General features: G+C 30.3%; 1 protein-coding gene across 2 annotated transcripts in view; it reads right to left on the minus strand.

The window, feature by feature from the left end:
* Positions 1-445: 445 nt before the first annotated feature.
* LOC129965455 (uncharacterized) overlaps positions 446-14,786 on the minus strand; it is a 64,968-nt gene continuing 50,627 nt past the window's right edge. For both annotated transcript variants that reach the window (XM_056079334.1, XM_056079335.1), the window contains 2 exons: positions 14,420-14,677; positions 446-3,061 (listed from right to left, as the gene is read on the minus strand). In XM_056079334.1, coding sequence (XP_055935309.1) covers positions 1,177-3,061; positions 14,420-14,677 — 2,143 coding nt within the window. In that variant the 3' untranslated portion in view covers positions 446-1,176. The remainder of the gene's footprint in view (positions 3,062-14,419; positions 14,678-14,786) is intronic.

The following is a 14,786-nucleotide window of genomic DNA, read 5'->3' on the forward strand; positions in this document are numbered from 1 at the left end:
TTAAATATATCATATGGTTCTTTTATTTAATGTTTAAAGCTATATTGCATTTATTTTCTTTTGTCTTGAAATTAATAATGCAAATACATTTGTTGGTTTTTAAAATAACGAGAAAACATTCCAAAACAATTGTAGAATATATTAATTTTGCTTCCTCCTTACTTCACATATCTTATTTAGCTGAATTTATTAATGACTTCTATATGTTGTTATTGTCTGATTGTTAACAGTGTCATTTAACTTCATGATTAATGGCAATTTTTACTGGTGCATTTAATGACTATCTTACTACTTAAATTTGGTATCCTGAACCTCTTCATGTATATTTTATTATGGGTATGAAAATAATGATTTTAATAAATAACTTATTACAATTTTGTCTTTCTTTTTATTGTTGAAGAAGATGGTTTTGGAATACAAAATAAAATATTATTAATATCAGTGATTTATTTTCAAATTTTTTATTCTTGATTTATTTTTTAATATGTTTGTCTTAAATTATAAATAACATAGAAATAAATTTTAAAAGACAAGAAACATTTTGACTGTCCTTCGATAACAATCCTGGTAACTTCCCTTTATATCTTCATCGACCATTGTTGCAGTTGAGACCTAAAGATTGTTGTTCTCATACTGCATACTAATAAAAACTACATATATCTGCTAGGAACACTTCACACATTGAAAGGAATGAATCAGATCCCTGATTTTCGTTTTTTTATAGCATCTTCATCTTAACTTCATTGGCTTCATTGTTTGATACAATGAACTATTCCTTTCCTTGCTATGCTTCCTCGGAGGGTTTGGGAATTCTCAACTTTAGATTAAATCTCAGAGAATCGAACATTGAAAAATGAAAATATCAAGTACTTGGCTTTCTTGCTGTCTTTCTCGTTTACATTGATTTCCATAGCAATGTATGAAAATTACATATTCTTCCGATTTTTAATGTTATACAAGATCTCATTGTCTTCATCCGCCAAAAAGGATAAATAAATATTTTGGCATTGTACTTAGTGAGGTTATTGATTGTTATAACCTCATTTCCCATCTAAGAGGAGTATTCGGCCTCTTTTTGCTCAGTGTGACGAGGAGTCGGCTCTTGGAACTGCTGCTTCCTTTTGAGTCTGTTTTGACCGGCAAATTTGCTGCCTTTTATCTGCAGTACAGTGAAAATCATTCCTTTTCCTTACTACTTGAATGTGGTCTGTGGCGCTTTGGAGCATCCGGGGGCTGACGACTTTTCTGGTCTTTACTTTCCTGAATATCTTTCGAAGACTCGGCTCCAAAATATGTAGGAGTTTCTGGAGTTAAAGGACTTTCTGTCGTAGGGGAGCTTTGTGAAGGCGTGGTTAGTTTTATTGAGGGCTTAGGAAATGATGTACTTCTTTCTACTTTTGTACCTCTGGGAATGTCAGTAGAAGGACTTTTGGGTTTTGTTGGTGCTAGAGAAATGCCAGCTATTTTTTTGGATGGAACCGAACCTCTCTTTGTTGCAAACCTCAGAGTTTCTGGTCGTATAGGAGAAGGCGATGATCTTCTTGGTGGAGGAGGAGATTTTCGTTTAGGTTGATTTCTCTTCGGTATCCCGTCGGAAGCTGATGCACTTTCACGTGCGGAAGCTACTGAGGTTGGCATGGAATGCAGCTCTGGGGTCTTTCCTGTAGCAACTGTTTTATAAGTCTGGGATGTTGATGGTTCTGAAAGAGGTGAACGAACAGGCGATTGAGGGGATTCTTTTCTCAGAGCTCCTACTGGGGACTCTACCTTTGACTCAACTGTTTCTTTTGAATCTGGTTTTATTTGAAGTTTCAGGTGTGTAGGTGGTTTACAAGGTCTGGAATGGTGTTTTTGAGCTTCTCCTGGTGATATTTTTGGAGTTTCTTCGTCTTCGATGGGAATAATTACTGAACCTTGAGGACGCTCTTGTGTTACTGTTCTGGGTTCATCTTTTTTCGTAATTGGCTCTTTCAGAACTGTACTGTCTTTGATTTTCCGATGTTTTGAAGAATCACTCTTTGGTTTGGAATGCTGATCTAAGGGTTTTTCAATGCATGTGCTTGGTGTGCTCTCTTCGATTTTTGATGGTTGTGACGGTGACGTTTGCGTTCTTTCTTGCATTCCAGAATCGGAACTACTTGAATGATTCGGTGATACTGCTAGATCTAGATGTTCGGATGCATGGTGATCACACCTAGTTAGAGTTATTTGAGGAAGTGTATTTCTTCTTGATGGTGAATCACTGCCAGATTCAATTTCTTTGTCACCAGGCATTTCTCTATCGCTGTGATCTGATGGATCATCTGTAAAAGGTTCGGATTTCAAAGGAGGAGATTTTCTACGTTTTGTTTTCCTTTTTGATTTCTTTTTCTGTTCGACTTTCGATATCTTCTTTAACGAAGATGCTATTATTGGATCGCGTATGTATGGAATTATGGAATCTGATTGTTGAATATTTGGCAAACTACTAGTTCTAGGTATGCACAATTTAATTTTAAGCGCTTTCGATATCTTTTCTTCTTCGGATTCGGATCTTGTCAAGCTAGATTGCCGTACAATAAAAGCTCTTTCCATTGGTAGTTGCTTTGAAGATGTTATTGTTTGTTGAGTAAAATAATAAGGATGTGTTCCTGATTCTTTCTCTGCTTCCGTTAGTTCTGGACTCGATAAAGTGATTGCTACTTCAAGCGGTTCATGATCACTGACATTTAACAGCGATTCACTTTCAGATTCGTCATCGTCTTTGGTATCCCTGCTAAAGCGAACACCCTTTATTTTGTGAAAAGGAAGGGCTGCTGATAACCTTCTCTTTTTAAACATGCTTTTCAATTTTTCTCGAGGAAACTTCGGCGCTATTTTTGGACTTAAACCTATAAGCATGCCTACTTTTGACAAAGTATCTTTCTTGGGACCTATAGAAGTTCCCGGTATTTGAAGGCTGTTAGATCTAACCACGGCTGGTGCTCTGATATTGTTTTGTTCAACTATCACCTCTTGCAAAATGATTTCGTCATCTTCTGCTTTATCCATATCCACGAGCTTAGGAGAAATTTCACTGAACCTAAAGGGTAAATATATTCTATCAGAAACTTATAATGAGTTTATAGGCTTTTAACGAATCAAATTATTTTAATTATATAAAAAATATATTTATTGTAAAACTAACAAAAAAATCAATAATATTTTATGAAAATGTTTTTCCGAAATGGAATATTTTTTTCCCACTGGTGGAGCATTCTTTAAAGATACAGCTCTGCAATAGCCATATAACAGGGGTGTTTGTGCTCCAGGGATTTTGAACTTCGATACCCGGAAATTCCGGGGATCGTCGTTCAAAAGGAAGTAGGAATAATAATGAATTATTTATTTTGATCTGCGTAATTTTGTTTGCTTTGAAAGCAGAAAACGCAAGGTCAGTGTGTGTGGTGAAAACTTTTCCTTTCTTTCTCCAAAGGCAGTGATAATGCGTGAAAAGGGGGAAAAAACTTCTATTTTGTTCTTTCCTTATTGCGAGTTATGACTCACTCCCCCGGTTCTCGGACATTCTCTTCTGGATTCTTTTCGGCAAGTAGGCGCGGCAGAAAAAAAAGGGAGAGACTTCGTTCGACCAGATGTGCGATAACGTGACTCTGGGTTCAAAGGTCTTATCTCTCCTGGCGTGGCGCCAATAAGTAGAGAAGGGGGATTTTTCGCCGTATTAGCTATTTGTCATTGATCGCTTCGCAACTTTTTTTTCTCCGCTGTGTAAAATTTTCGTTTCATTTATTGATGCACGTGTAAATTTTTCGTTTCGCTTATTGAAATATTTTTTTATTTATGTACGCAAGAGAATTTCACTTTGAAATTTCAGCATATGAAACAGAAATTACCCCTTAAAAATTCATATCTAATTAGTTTTACAGCATTAGATCCAGAGCTAAGAGGTAAAACCAGTACAATATTAGCTTTTGAAAAATTATCATCTTTTATGTCCCATATTTTTAGTGATAATGAAAAGTCAAAAGTAGAAGCTGAAATAAGGTTATACCAGAGTGATATTGATATCACCAAAGAAATGCTCTACACATCTGATGAAAGTGGAAATCAAGTCAAGTGTACGATTGATAAATATTGGTCTGAAGTTTTTCATTTAAAAGATGATTTCACAAATGATTATAGGTATCCTACATTGGCTAAATTGGTCAAAGCCTGCCTTAGCTGCTTCCATGGCCCATTAGTGGAAAGTGCATTCAACTTAATGGATACACTTGTCACTGACTATAGAAACTCTCTTAAGATTGATTCCCTAGATGCAGTGCAGGCTATTAAATATGATTTAATGGCTTCTAAAGAAACCTCATGTGAAAAATATGGCTCAAAAAATCCAATGACTGATCCAATTCACAAAGATCTCTTACTGAATATGAACAGAAGTTGGAAAACATATCAAGAGGACTTAAAAACATGTATTTCAGATGAGTCACCTATAAAAGTCTCTGAAAAACCTTCTACATTAGCAGAAAAGCAAACTGCTTCTACCTCTGCATGTGCTGTTCTCGAGGAAATTTCTTCAACTGTAAATGAGGAAAATAAAAGCCAACCTTCCTGCAATTATGAAGTTCACCACAAAAGAAAGACAAGCCCACAAACATCAGAAAATAAAAAAAAGCAGCAGAAATTAGATAATTTTTTTTAAAGAATTAATTCAGGTAATTTAAAATATTTGCATAAAATGTAGTAGTTTATATGTTTGAAAATTTATGGTTATTAATTTTGCAAAAAAAGTAATTCATTGAACTTTTATAATTAGGTCATTCAATACTTCATAATTGTAATTTTTCATTTCTCTCCCCCCCCCTTCTCGAAACTCCAAAATGCCGGTAGTAAGTCCGTAAAAGTTTCAGGGGATTTTTTTGGGTCCCACAAACACCCCTGCATATAATTATTGTGAAAACCTATCTTCACTTTGTTACAATAATTACTGACTTCTTCGTATTGAAAATCTCATGGTCTGATACGAATACGGATAAAAACTGTTTGCTAACCCCATATATGTAATTCCGAATTATTTTGCTGAATCTCAAGGTAAGAATGGATGGGAGACTAATAATGCCTGAAAATAACAAAATGGTGTATATACAGAGAAAGGCGATGTTGTTGCCCTCTGTTTACTTATATTGTGAAGATGGAAACTAACGGGGATCTTTGGAAGAAAGCAGATTGTGGTCTTTTATTCCCCACTTCTAGTTGGAATAAAATCGTCAGTTAAAGGTCTAATTTATTTTGTTAATACAAGTATGTTGATGAATACGTAGAAATTTTAATTTCATTTATTCATATAATATTTATAATTATTTAAATGAAATTATATATGTATAACATAATTTTGACAAATGTGTGGCCGAAAAGAGGATACTTTTGGAATAAACAATTTATTTTTATATAGGAAGGCAGGGTGTGGACATGGAGACGAAGTTGGATGGTGTTCGATAATTTCTGAACACAAGAGAAAAATGACAGAAATTATTTCCTTTAGTGATTTAACTAAGAAATTTTGATACTGAGTTTTTTGACAAGCGTCGACTTAGGAAAGGGAATCTTTAATTATTTTTAAAAGGAATGGCTAGGTGTTAAAGATTTATACCACTTCACTCGTGGCCTGAGAAACAAAATCGTGTTTGAAATAAATAAATGCGACTCGGATCAGGAAATAAGAGAAAATTATAAAAATAAAGTAATATGAACTAATTTAAGATTAAAAAATAGGTAGTTAATCAAGATATATATGTTTATGTTTACATAAATATAAAATTTATATGTAAACATAATTTTTTAAGCCGAGGCCGAAGAGAGAAAAGATACTTCAAATTTTTAAACATCGCTTTTGTTGCTGTTTCTTTATTATTTTATTTGTTTGTTTTTTTATCGCTGGGGGCATTATTTATATACAAGAAACGGGAACAAAACTTGCGTTCGTTCACAGCGCGGCACAAGAGCGAAAAAAGACAGAAATATTTATCCCCGTAATTCTATATAATGTGAGATTTTGACAGAGATTTCTTAACACGTGCCGATTTAGGATAGGTAAATCCAGGTAAGTCTTTAAAAAAAATCGCTTGGCTTCATAGTTTTTTATTCCTTCACTCGGAATTTGAGAACTTGTCGACATCAGCAATTTTAGAATTCGTATTGAATTAAATTAAATAAAAAAAGGTGGAATTGAATCGGTTAATAAGAGAACATTTTAGAATGAATTTAATATGGGCTAAATTAGGATAAAACTTTGAAATGAATTAGAATTGAAATTAGATTTTAAAATATCATTACATATACACGTTTAAAATCTAATTTCACACACACACATATATATGTCTATATATATATAATTTTACAGATCTTGACTGAACTTTTGAAATTTTAAATTCGATTTATTTCACCAAGGATGTTTATATTATGGATAGGAAAAAAAGCAGTAGGAGATGCGGGAATCTACGTCGCGATACAAGAGCAAAAGAGACGGATATTTGTCTCGTTAGTGATTTTACTGTGAGATTCTGTAAGAATTTTTTTTCCACGAGTCGATTTATCTTAAAATTTTTCCACGAATCTTAGGTATCTTTAAAAGAATATTATAAGCATTAAGGATTTTTATTCTTCGTTCTTGTGTAGGAAGTGATTTTGTTAAGCGCATGTTAAAAATAATTAAATAAAAGAGTGGGAATTGGATCAAAAATTAACAAAACATATTAGAATGAATTTAACATGGGCTAAATTAAGATAAAAATTTATTAAGATTAACTATAATTGAGTTATTTATAAGGTTTATTAAAGTAACTGATGTGACTGGAGAAGAACTAGTAAAAACTCCATTGGAAAGATTAAATGAACTGAATTTAGATATTATGAATTGTAGAAGATATGCATATCACAACGGCAGCAACATGAAGGGGAAACATAAAAGTGTACAATCTGGAATAATTGTTCTAAACCCTCATGCAATTTATATGCCTTGCATATCACAATCTTTTAATTTAATAATTTGTGATACTGCTTCCAACAGTATATATATATTGGATATAACGATTTTTATATTGCTTATTTCCTGCATCTGCAAAAAGGGGAAATTCTCCAAAAGCACTTAACTATTACTCTTCAACCATTATGCGATTTTACACCTTTTTTTTCGAGAGCCAAAGGATTCGGTTAAAACAGTGTATACACAGTTTGAGCAAATTTATAATGCCCTAGAAGAATTTATTGACGCAAATAACGATAATACAATGGTATCTGAAACTAAAAGTCTATTGCATTCAGTACAAAAAATGCCATTTTTTTTATGTTTAATAGTATGGTTTGCAATATTGTCCAAAATTAACAATATCAATAAACTATTTCAAGAAAAAACAGTTGTTCATGAATCGGCTTTTAATTTAATTAATAAAATTAAAGCTGAAATACAAAATTTGGGAAGAAAATTTAACGCATTTTTAGATAAAGCAAAAGTGACGGAAGGTAACTAGAATATTTCAGAACATTTTCCAAAAACCAAATTCGAAAAATTAAAAAAAAAAAAAAATCATTCCGAAATAGCTGAAAATGTTTTGATAAAAATCCCGGCAAAGGTATTTAGATGTTATTTTTCAACATTGTAATTTATACTGTTATTGTATGGATGGAAAATAGATTTAAAAGTATTTCAAAATAATTACAGATATAAAAACTTCAGAAAAACATGAATTAGAAAAATGTTCATAAAGCTTTGTAAAGATGTAGATGAAAGCATAATCCAAGAAATTTGTTTGCTAGGGGATTTAATTTTGAACGAAAGGAATGTAAGTAACCCACAAGACGTATTGCAGTACATCTATACTTATATAAAGCTCAGTATGTGTGTGTTGGCGCTCTACAGGCCAGACCGTTTGACCTACAGCTACCAAATTTGGTACATGTATACCTTGGAGGTCGGGAATGTGCCCCTCAGGTCCTTTTTTTTGAATTTTTAATTAGAATTTTAATTATCAATTAAAAACTGACTTTCCCGCCAAAAAAATCTTTTCATTTTCCCCACCGCCAAATGAGTAAGGCTTCAGTTTTTTCCCCACGCTAATGAGGCTAGGCTTAAAATTTTTCGGTCTATCATTTCAAACGATTCTGTTTATTTTCTTAGTGTTTGTTGCATTTAAAATTAAACATTGTTAATGAATCTATCTTTCAGATTCATTCTGAGGTACTTTTGAATTAAAATAAAACAGAATAAAGGACATTAAAAATTTCTAACCTGTATAGCGTTACCCCAACTAGCGAATAAAAATTCACGCACCTGCGTTATCAACTGGCGTTGAAAATTCACGCATGCGCATTGTGTTCTGATTGTTGACAACTATTATCAACGGATGCGGACTTGATTTAAATTATTTTTAGGTTAGTTGTATGCTTTTGTAAAAATTGTATTTATGTTAGTTATATATTTATTGTATATGCTTATAGTTTTAAGTACATCGTTTTTTAAGTAGTTTTTTTTAACCTGTTTTCGGCCGATTATTTTAAACGATTATGTTTACTTTCTTAGTGTTTGATGCATTTAAAATCAAGCATTGTTAATTAATCAATCTACTCATGTTGAATCTGAGAAAATTTTGTTTACAAATTCTTGAGATATTACATAAATTAAGAAAGATATTCTTTAGTACCCATAAAGTTTAAACGCTCAGTGACTCTGTTTACAATAATGATATTATTAAAAAAAATGCTTTGTTTCAGTAAAAAATATTATTATATTAATTAAAAATTAATCCTTTCCACTTTATAATTAAATTGTATTAAATAGTAGAATTTAAATCATAAATTCTACGGGAGCGAACAGAAAATTAGAGAGATACATATTATGTTATGACTGAAGGCCTTTATAATATTATGAGTGAATTATATGACTATCAAAATTTGAAGTTTTAAAATATTTTGATGAAGAAGCTATTAAAGTAGTAATTGCATAAAATATTTAATTATTAAAATTTTAACGAACATTAATGTTGGCGAACCGGCTGGTCGCCAAAGGTCTTTAAATAATAACTATGAGTTATTTCCAAATGCATTAAAAGTGTTAAAACTTTTCTTTACATTATTGCCAATTACCACAGCAAATGCTGAGCCCTCTTTCAGTGAATTAAAATTAACAAAAAAATTGTCTTTGGTCAGACATTTGTACAGAACTTTTAAATGCACTTGCTATATTAAGCATCGAAAAAAATGTAAAACATTGTAATTTTTCTGAAGTAATTAAAAGCAAAAACAAAATCACGTAATAAATAACTCATAACTCGTTCTTGTAATTTTTTACTTTACTTTACTTTTTTTTTTTTTTTTTTTTTTTTTTTACTTTACAAAAATATTTAGAGCTCCAAATGCTTTTTTGCACACAGACCCCTTTATAGAGAAGGCCGGGTCTGACTGAATAGTATGGTAAAATTTTGAGGAGACTCCTCTCTTCGAATTATTTTTAACATCCCTCGCATAGTTAGTTGAGAGAGAAAAAGACTTTAATATCTCTACCCAAAAAAATTTCACAATTTTTTTTTCTTTACTCCTGCTCATTTATTATTTAATGGATTGAGTGAATAATTTGCATGAAGAAAAAAAAAGCATAACGAATTTCAGTAATTGAAGGGAGTAAATATACAAACAAGGTTTTAATAATTTTAGCTCGTTAGAACCTTATTGAAAAAAATTTTATTAACATTGTTGTTGCTGATTTTTACATGTTTGTTCTCTTAAGATCTTTTATAAAAGTTTTTTTTAAATTATAAAATGCAAATGTATTTCATTATACCCAGATTTTTTAATAAATATCATTTTTGAAGTTCCTACTTCCTATTTTAAGACATGTATTTTTGGAAAAATATCTACAAGCAAAAAATGCATGTGCCTGTTAGTCTGTCGCAAGAGCTCATCCTAAACGGTGGATAATAGTGACAAGACATTTGTATATGAGCCATTTATTTTGAAAGTGGGGCAAGTCCATTTTTGAAAAAAATGGAGATAATGATAGTTATAGATAAAACTTGTTATAATCTTTTTATCAGTAAAAAATTTATAGTAAAAAATTATTTAGATTCTAGTATTTTGGAGATGGAAGTTTTAGCTCTTAACATAATTGAAAATCTGATTATTTTGAAAGTGGTACAAGTCCATCTTAGATTGAAATTATATTTGAACGAATATATTACGGCAAAATTTAGCTCCGGTTGCTCTATGGGGAAGGAAATGTGGCCATTTGACATCATGTCTAAAATCTAGGGTGTTTCTATTCATCTATTTTTGATATTGAAAATAGGTGGTTGTACAGTATTTTATAAATAATAAAAAGTATATCTTAATTTTGTGTGTCGATAATAATGTTTACTTCCATCACCGATTATTCAGTCCAGTGACAACGAAATAAATATCATTGATCAGAAATTTTTATTATCAGGACATTCATTTCTACCGAACAATCGTGATTTTGGAGTGGAACTATCCAGTAACTATTCAATCCAGAAACCAGTTCCTTGCATATTCCCCAGGATTATTATAAAGTAATACAAAATTGTCGAAAATAAATGATTTACATGAAATTAATGAAATACATGAAATTAAACTGGAAATTTATTTTCAACCCAATCTCTGGAAAAAGCGGTTTTAAAAAGAAAAAAATACCGATGGAGAAACCGTATTTATTATATGCTAGATCAGATTTACAATGGATGCACCATACAAAATGTTCAACAAAACTTCGATAGAACGAGATTTTGAATTTAAAATTATCGATTTGTCAACACAACGAGGAAGGTACATAATTCCAAGTAATTTCAGAAATATAAAATTATCTTTTATGTAAGAAAAAAAGGAGATTTATTACATCTGAAAAATACAAGGATATGATGGATTTATTACCATATATACCTCCCGTTCATCATGAATTTTTAAAAATGTTAAATCTTGAATAAAATCCAAATTGATTGTACCTACGTATAAACTGAAATATAAAATTTCATTGAAATTCTTAATAAAACTGAATTGTCTGTTGTTATGTTATATTTTCTACTAGAATATTCTTGGTTTTGTTTCCCTTTTTATAAATTAATAAATATTTATAAAAATTTGAATAGTATTTTGTTTTTATTCTTAAAAAAAAGCTGATGCAACTGAAATTTTATTTCCCAATTAAATGAATGATTGCAATAATTCTTTAATTTTGAAAATGAGGCAAATTCATTTAGTTATAATGGAACTCTTATATTTTTAGTCATCACTGTAAACACTATTGGATTATAAACTTACATTTTCTGGTTCCACAAAATACAAAAAATATATCTATTAATACTGACCAATATTTTTAAATTTAATGAAACGCAAACCCTTAAATATCTCGCAATAACAAAAAATGGACTTGTCCCATTTTCAAAATAAACGGCTCATATGTCGTTATGGTAAGCATATTTCACATATGCACTTTCATTTTTCCACCGGGGACGATACTTTTAATTTCAGTTGATCATGCTGAAAATAAGTGTTCAGAAAGGAAGTGCCTGTAATTTCAAAAGAGGTGACAGTTGGTGTATGAGTCGTTTTCCCCTGTATTCTTTGTGAATGCAGTCCTAAATGTCGATTTTAATACTATTACAATTGCATCGTATTCAAATACTGCCACATTTTATATTGTTCGAAGGCGAAACTACTTTGTATTTCATGTATACATGTATTTTCTATCTTAGCAGAACAATCAAACTTCTTAAATCATAATAAATTACTTTTATAATTTCAAGCTGATAGGTATTGTAGCAAATATATATAAATTATGACAAGACATTGATTTCAAAATAGTTGAGACCTCAGATCATTATTAATAAATCGATGCGAGAAGATTCTATCTTCTATGGGCAAGTCAAAGACGATAGAACTAGCAAATTGACAATGCTTGCGTCTCCAAACTCTGTTTATAACCTACTTCTTTTAAAGTGCCTTATCAATAAAAATATTGTTTTATTTTATTTATTTTGAATTTGTTAAAGACATAAATTTTAATTCATTAATCTGAAAACTAAAGATTTGAATTGCTCAGTGTTTTTGTTGGAAATCCAAATCAAAATATTTTCTTTAATGTTAATACAACCTGTTGTGTTTTCTAATTTCAATACTAGTCAATCATTTCTAAAACTTTATAAGTAAAGTCAGGTAACAACAACTTTTGAACTAACATTGCAAAGATCTTGAAACGCAGCATTTGTTTGCATTCTTTTTTCCACCATACGAAAATAAAGATATGATTGATTGAAACTTAAAACACCTCCTCTCGTTGCAAGATGAATGTGCTCTTGTAAAAAATGCTTCTGGGGATCTGTGCTGTTTTAAACTTTCAAAATTTATTATTTCTTTATTTAAATAGCAAAAATCAAGCCATATTTAAGTGTTTCTGGTATTTATTGCATGAAATTAATTAACATCTTAAAATTCAAGCTATTATCTTTTTTATGAAACCAATTTAACTGCAACATATAAATTTTTAAAAAAAATGTAATAAATTTTGAATGTCATTTACAACTACTTTCTATTGTTATAATTAAATTTAACCCAGTTTTATTGGCATTAAAATGGATGTTATTTAATTTTAATAGCATCAAATTGATGTTATTAAAATTATGATTGAAATGCTGCTTTCTTTGGACATTAAATCACAAGCGAAATTTCTACTTCCGTTTTCATTTTGTCGCATGCTTGCCTTTTAATAAGCATGGGTAGCAATTTAATGCGATGTTTCATTTAATTTTTTTCAAATTTTTAAATGACCCTAATGTAATGGCCTGTGTAGTCATCCAAAGTTACAAAGACATGTTTCCTTGAAAGAAAAGGATTTGAGGAGAAAAAGAAAGTTCTTTTCCTTTCAGACAGGTATATAAACGTCAACTAGAAGGCATGGTACGTAATGGAATTTCTGTTGTCACCATGGCAATGATGGGGAGGGAAAGTTGGTATCACAAACTAAATCAATGGAAAACGCCGCAGCGAAAAAACCGTTTTGTTAAAGTACTATAAGTACTTCAATTTTTAAATATTTTTATTCCCAAAAACACTACACTAAGCATTAAGCAAGCTAATATGATAATATTTTACTGGAATAATACGGATAAAATACAATTTCCAGATGTTATATTTGCTTTAAAATTACCAATAAATAAATGCTCCATTCAAATTTAAAATCGTCATACCAAATCATCAAATAATTAATAACTTATACAAACTGTGTATAGTTTAAGAACATATAAATAACTATGCATTATAATAAAATAATCATAATTGAAATTATTAAAGCAAATGTGTCAATATATAAATAATAAATATAAAAGGAAATAAAAGATTATAAATAAATAAATAAATATGAAAAGTAAATTTTAGATGCCATGATTTGGTGAATAATATGAGCATTCTTTATAATTATATACTTGAAATATGTGGGAGGGGCTTTGGTTTATTGGCTTGCTAAAAGTATTTAAAAGCAACAGGGACTGCTTTAATTTGAAACAAGAATTTATCCGAGTAATGAAAAGAATAATTTAATGCATAAATTTCAGCAAAATTTCTTTTAAATTATGTTAAAAGTAGAGAGATTAAAATAGCCTTGAAATAAAATTTTGTTCTTAAAGTTTTTTTATTTCCCCAAAAAATCGAAAGAAAATCATTTTTAAAAACTTTTTAAATATTTTTCTTCTTAAATGTTAACATTAAATTCTTAAATTTTAAATTAAAAGAATTTTAAATATAATTGCCCCAAAAATAAATAAAAAGAAAAAATATCAATATGGCACAATAACTTCAAAATCTGGCTAATGAGTGATAGATTGTAGTTGAAATTTATTTGAGAATACATGTTGATTTGTTAATCAGAGTCAAAAAGAAGCAGTGGAATAACATCGACTTGGCCATGAAAATTAAAGGCAACGATCCTCAAATGTAGATAATCAGCGTTAATTTGTTAATTCATTTCCAAGATTTTTCAATAAGCCAAACAGAAAAGAAATTACAATATTAGGAATGGTCCAGAGAGCGATTTTTATTAAACATAATTTTAAAATATTAAAAACTGATAATCTAAAGTCAATGTTCCAAAAAAAAAGGGGGGGTGAGTTCAATTCAAAAGATTTTAATTAAAAAAATAATTTATTATTAATCGATCAAAAAATTAATATGCTTAATAATAAAAAATAAGACTAAAACTACATTTTTGAATAAATGTTGAGATGATATTATTCTAATTGTTTTTTGAACACTTTAAATTATAAAATTGTTGGTAGTTAAAGGTGTATATATCAAAAGCAAAATGTAAAAAGTATTTTTTTTTCATGCCCCATTTAGTTAAATTTCTTCAAATATCACTATTTTAATAAATTTAAAAGGGGCATGATCTTACCCCAAGGTACCTGAAGCATTTTTGACGTCAACCGTTGAAAGATCCGGCAGAGATCGCTTCCATTCAGAATCTATAGAGGCAATGGACCGGTTGTCTAAGTTGGTGAAACTAGCAGCTGGACTCACGCCTTTGCCACGACTTTGAAACAAGGAATACAAAGATGGTCTCCTGATCCCCATGCCTTCGCTCACTGTTTCCCCATCATCTTCCTCTTCAGACATATCTGGTAGAACCATACCTTGCTGCTCCATCGGGACTCTGAAGAGATATATGAGAATTATGAATGAATTCAAACAACAAAATAAAATCTTTTCGATAAATGTGTAATGGCAGCATCAGATTTCAACGGAGGAATGCAATTGCATTT

This window comes from Argiope bruennichi, chromosome 4 (genome assembly GCF_947563725.1).
Source record: "Argiope bruennichi chromosome 4, qqArgBrue1.1, whole genome shotgun sequence".
Taxonomy (NCBI): Eukaryota; Metazoa; Arthropoda; class Arachnida; order Araneae; family Araneidae; genus Argiope; species Argiope bruennichi.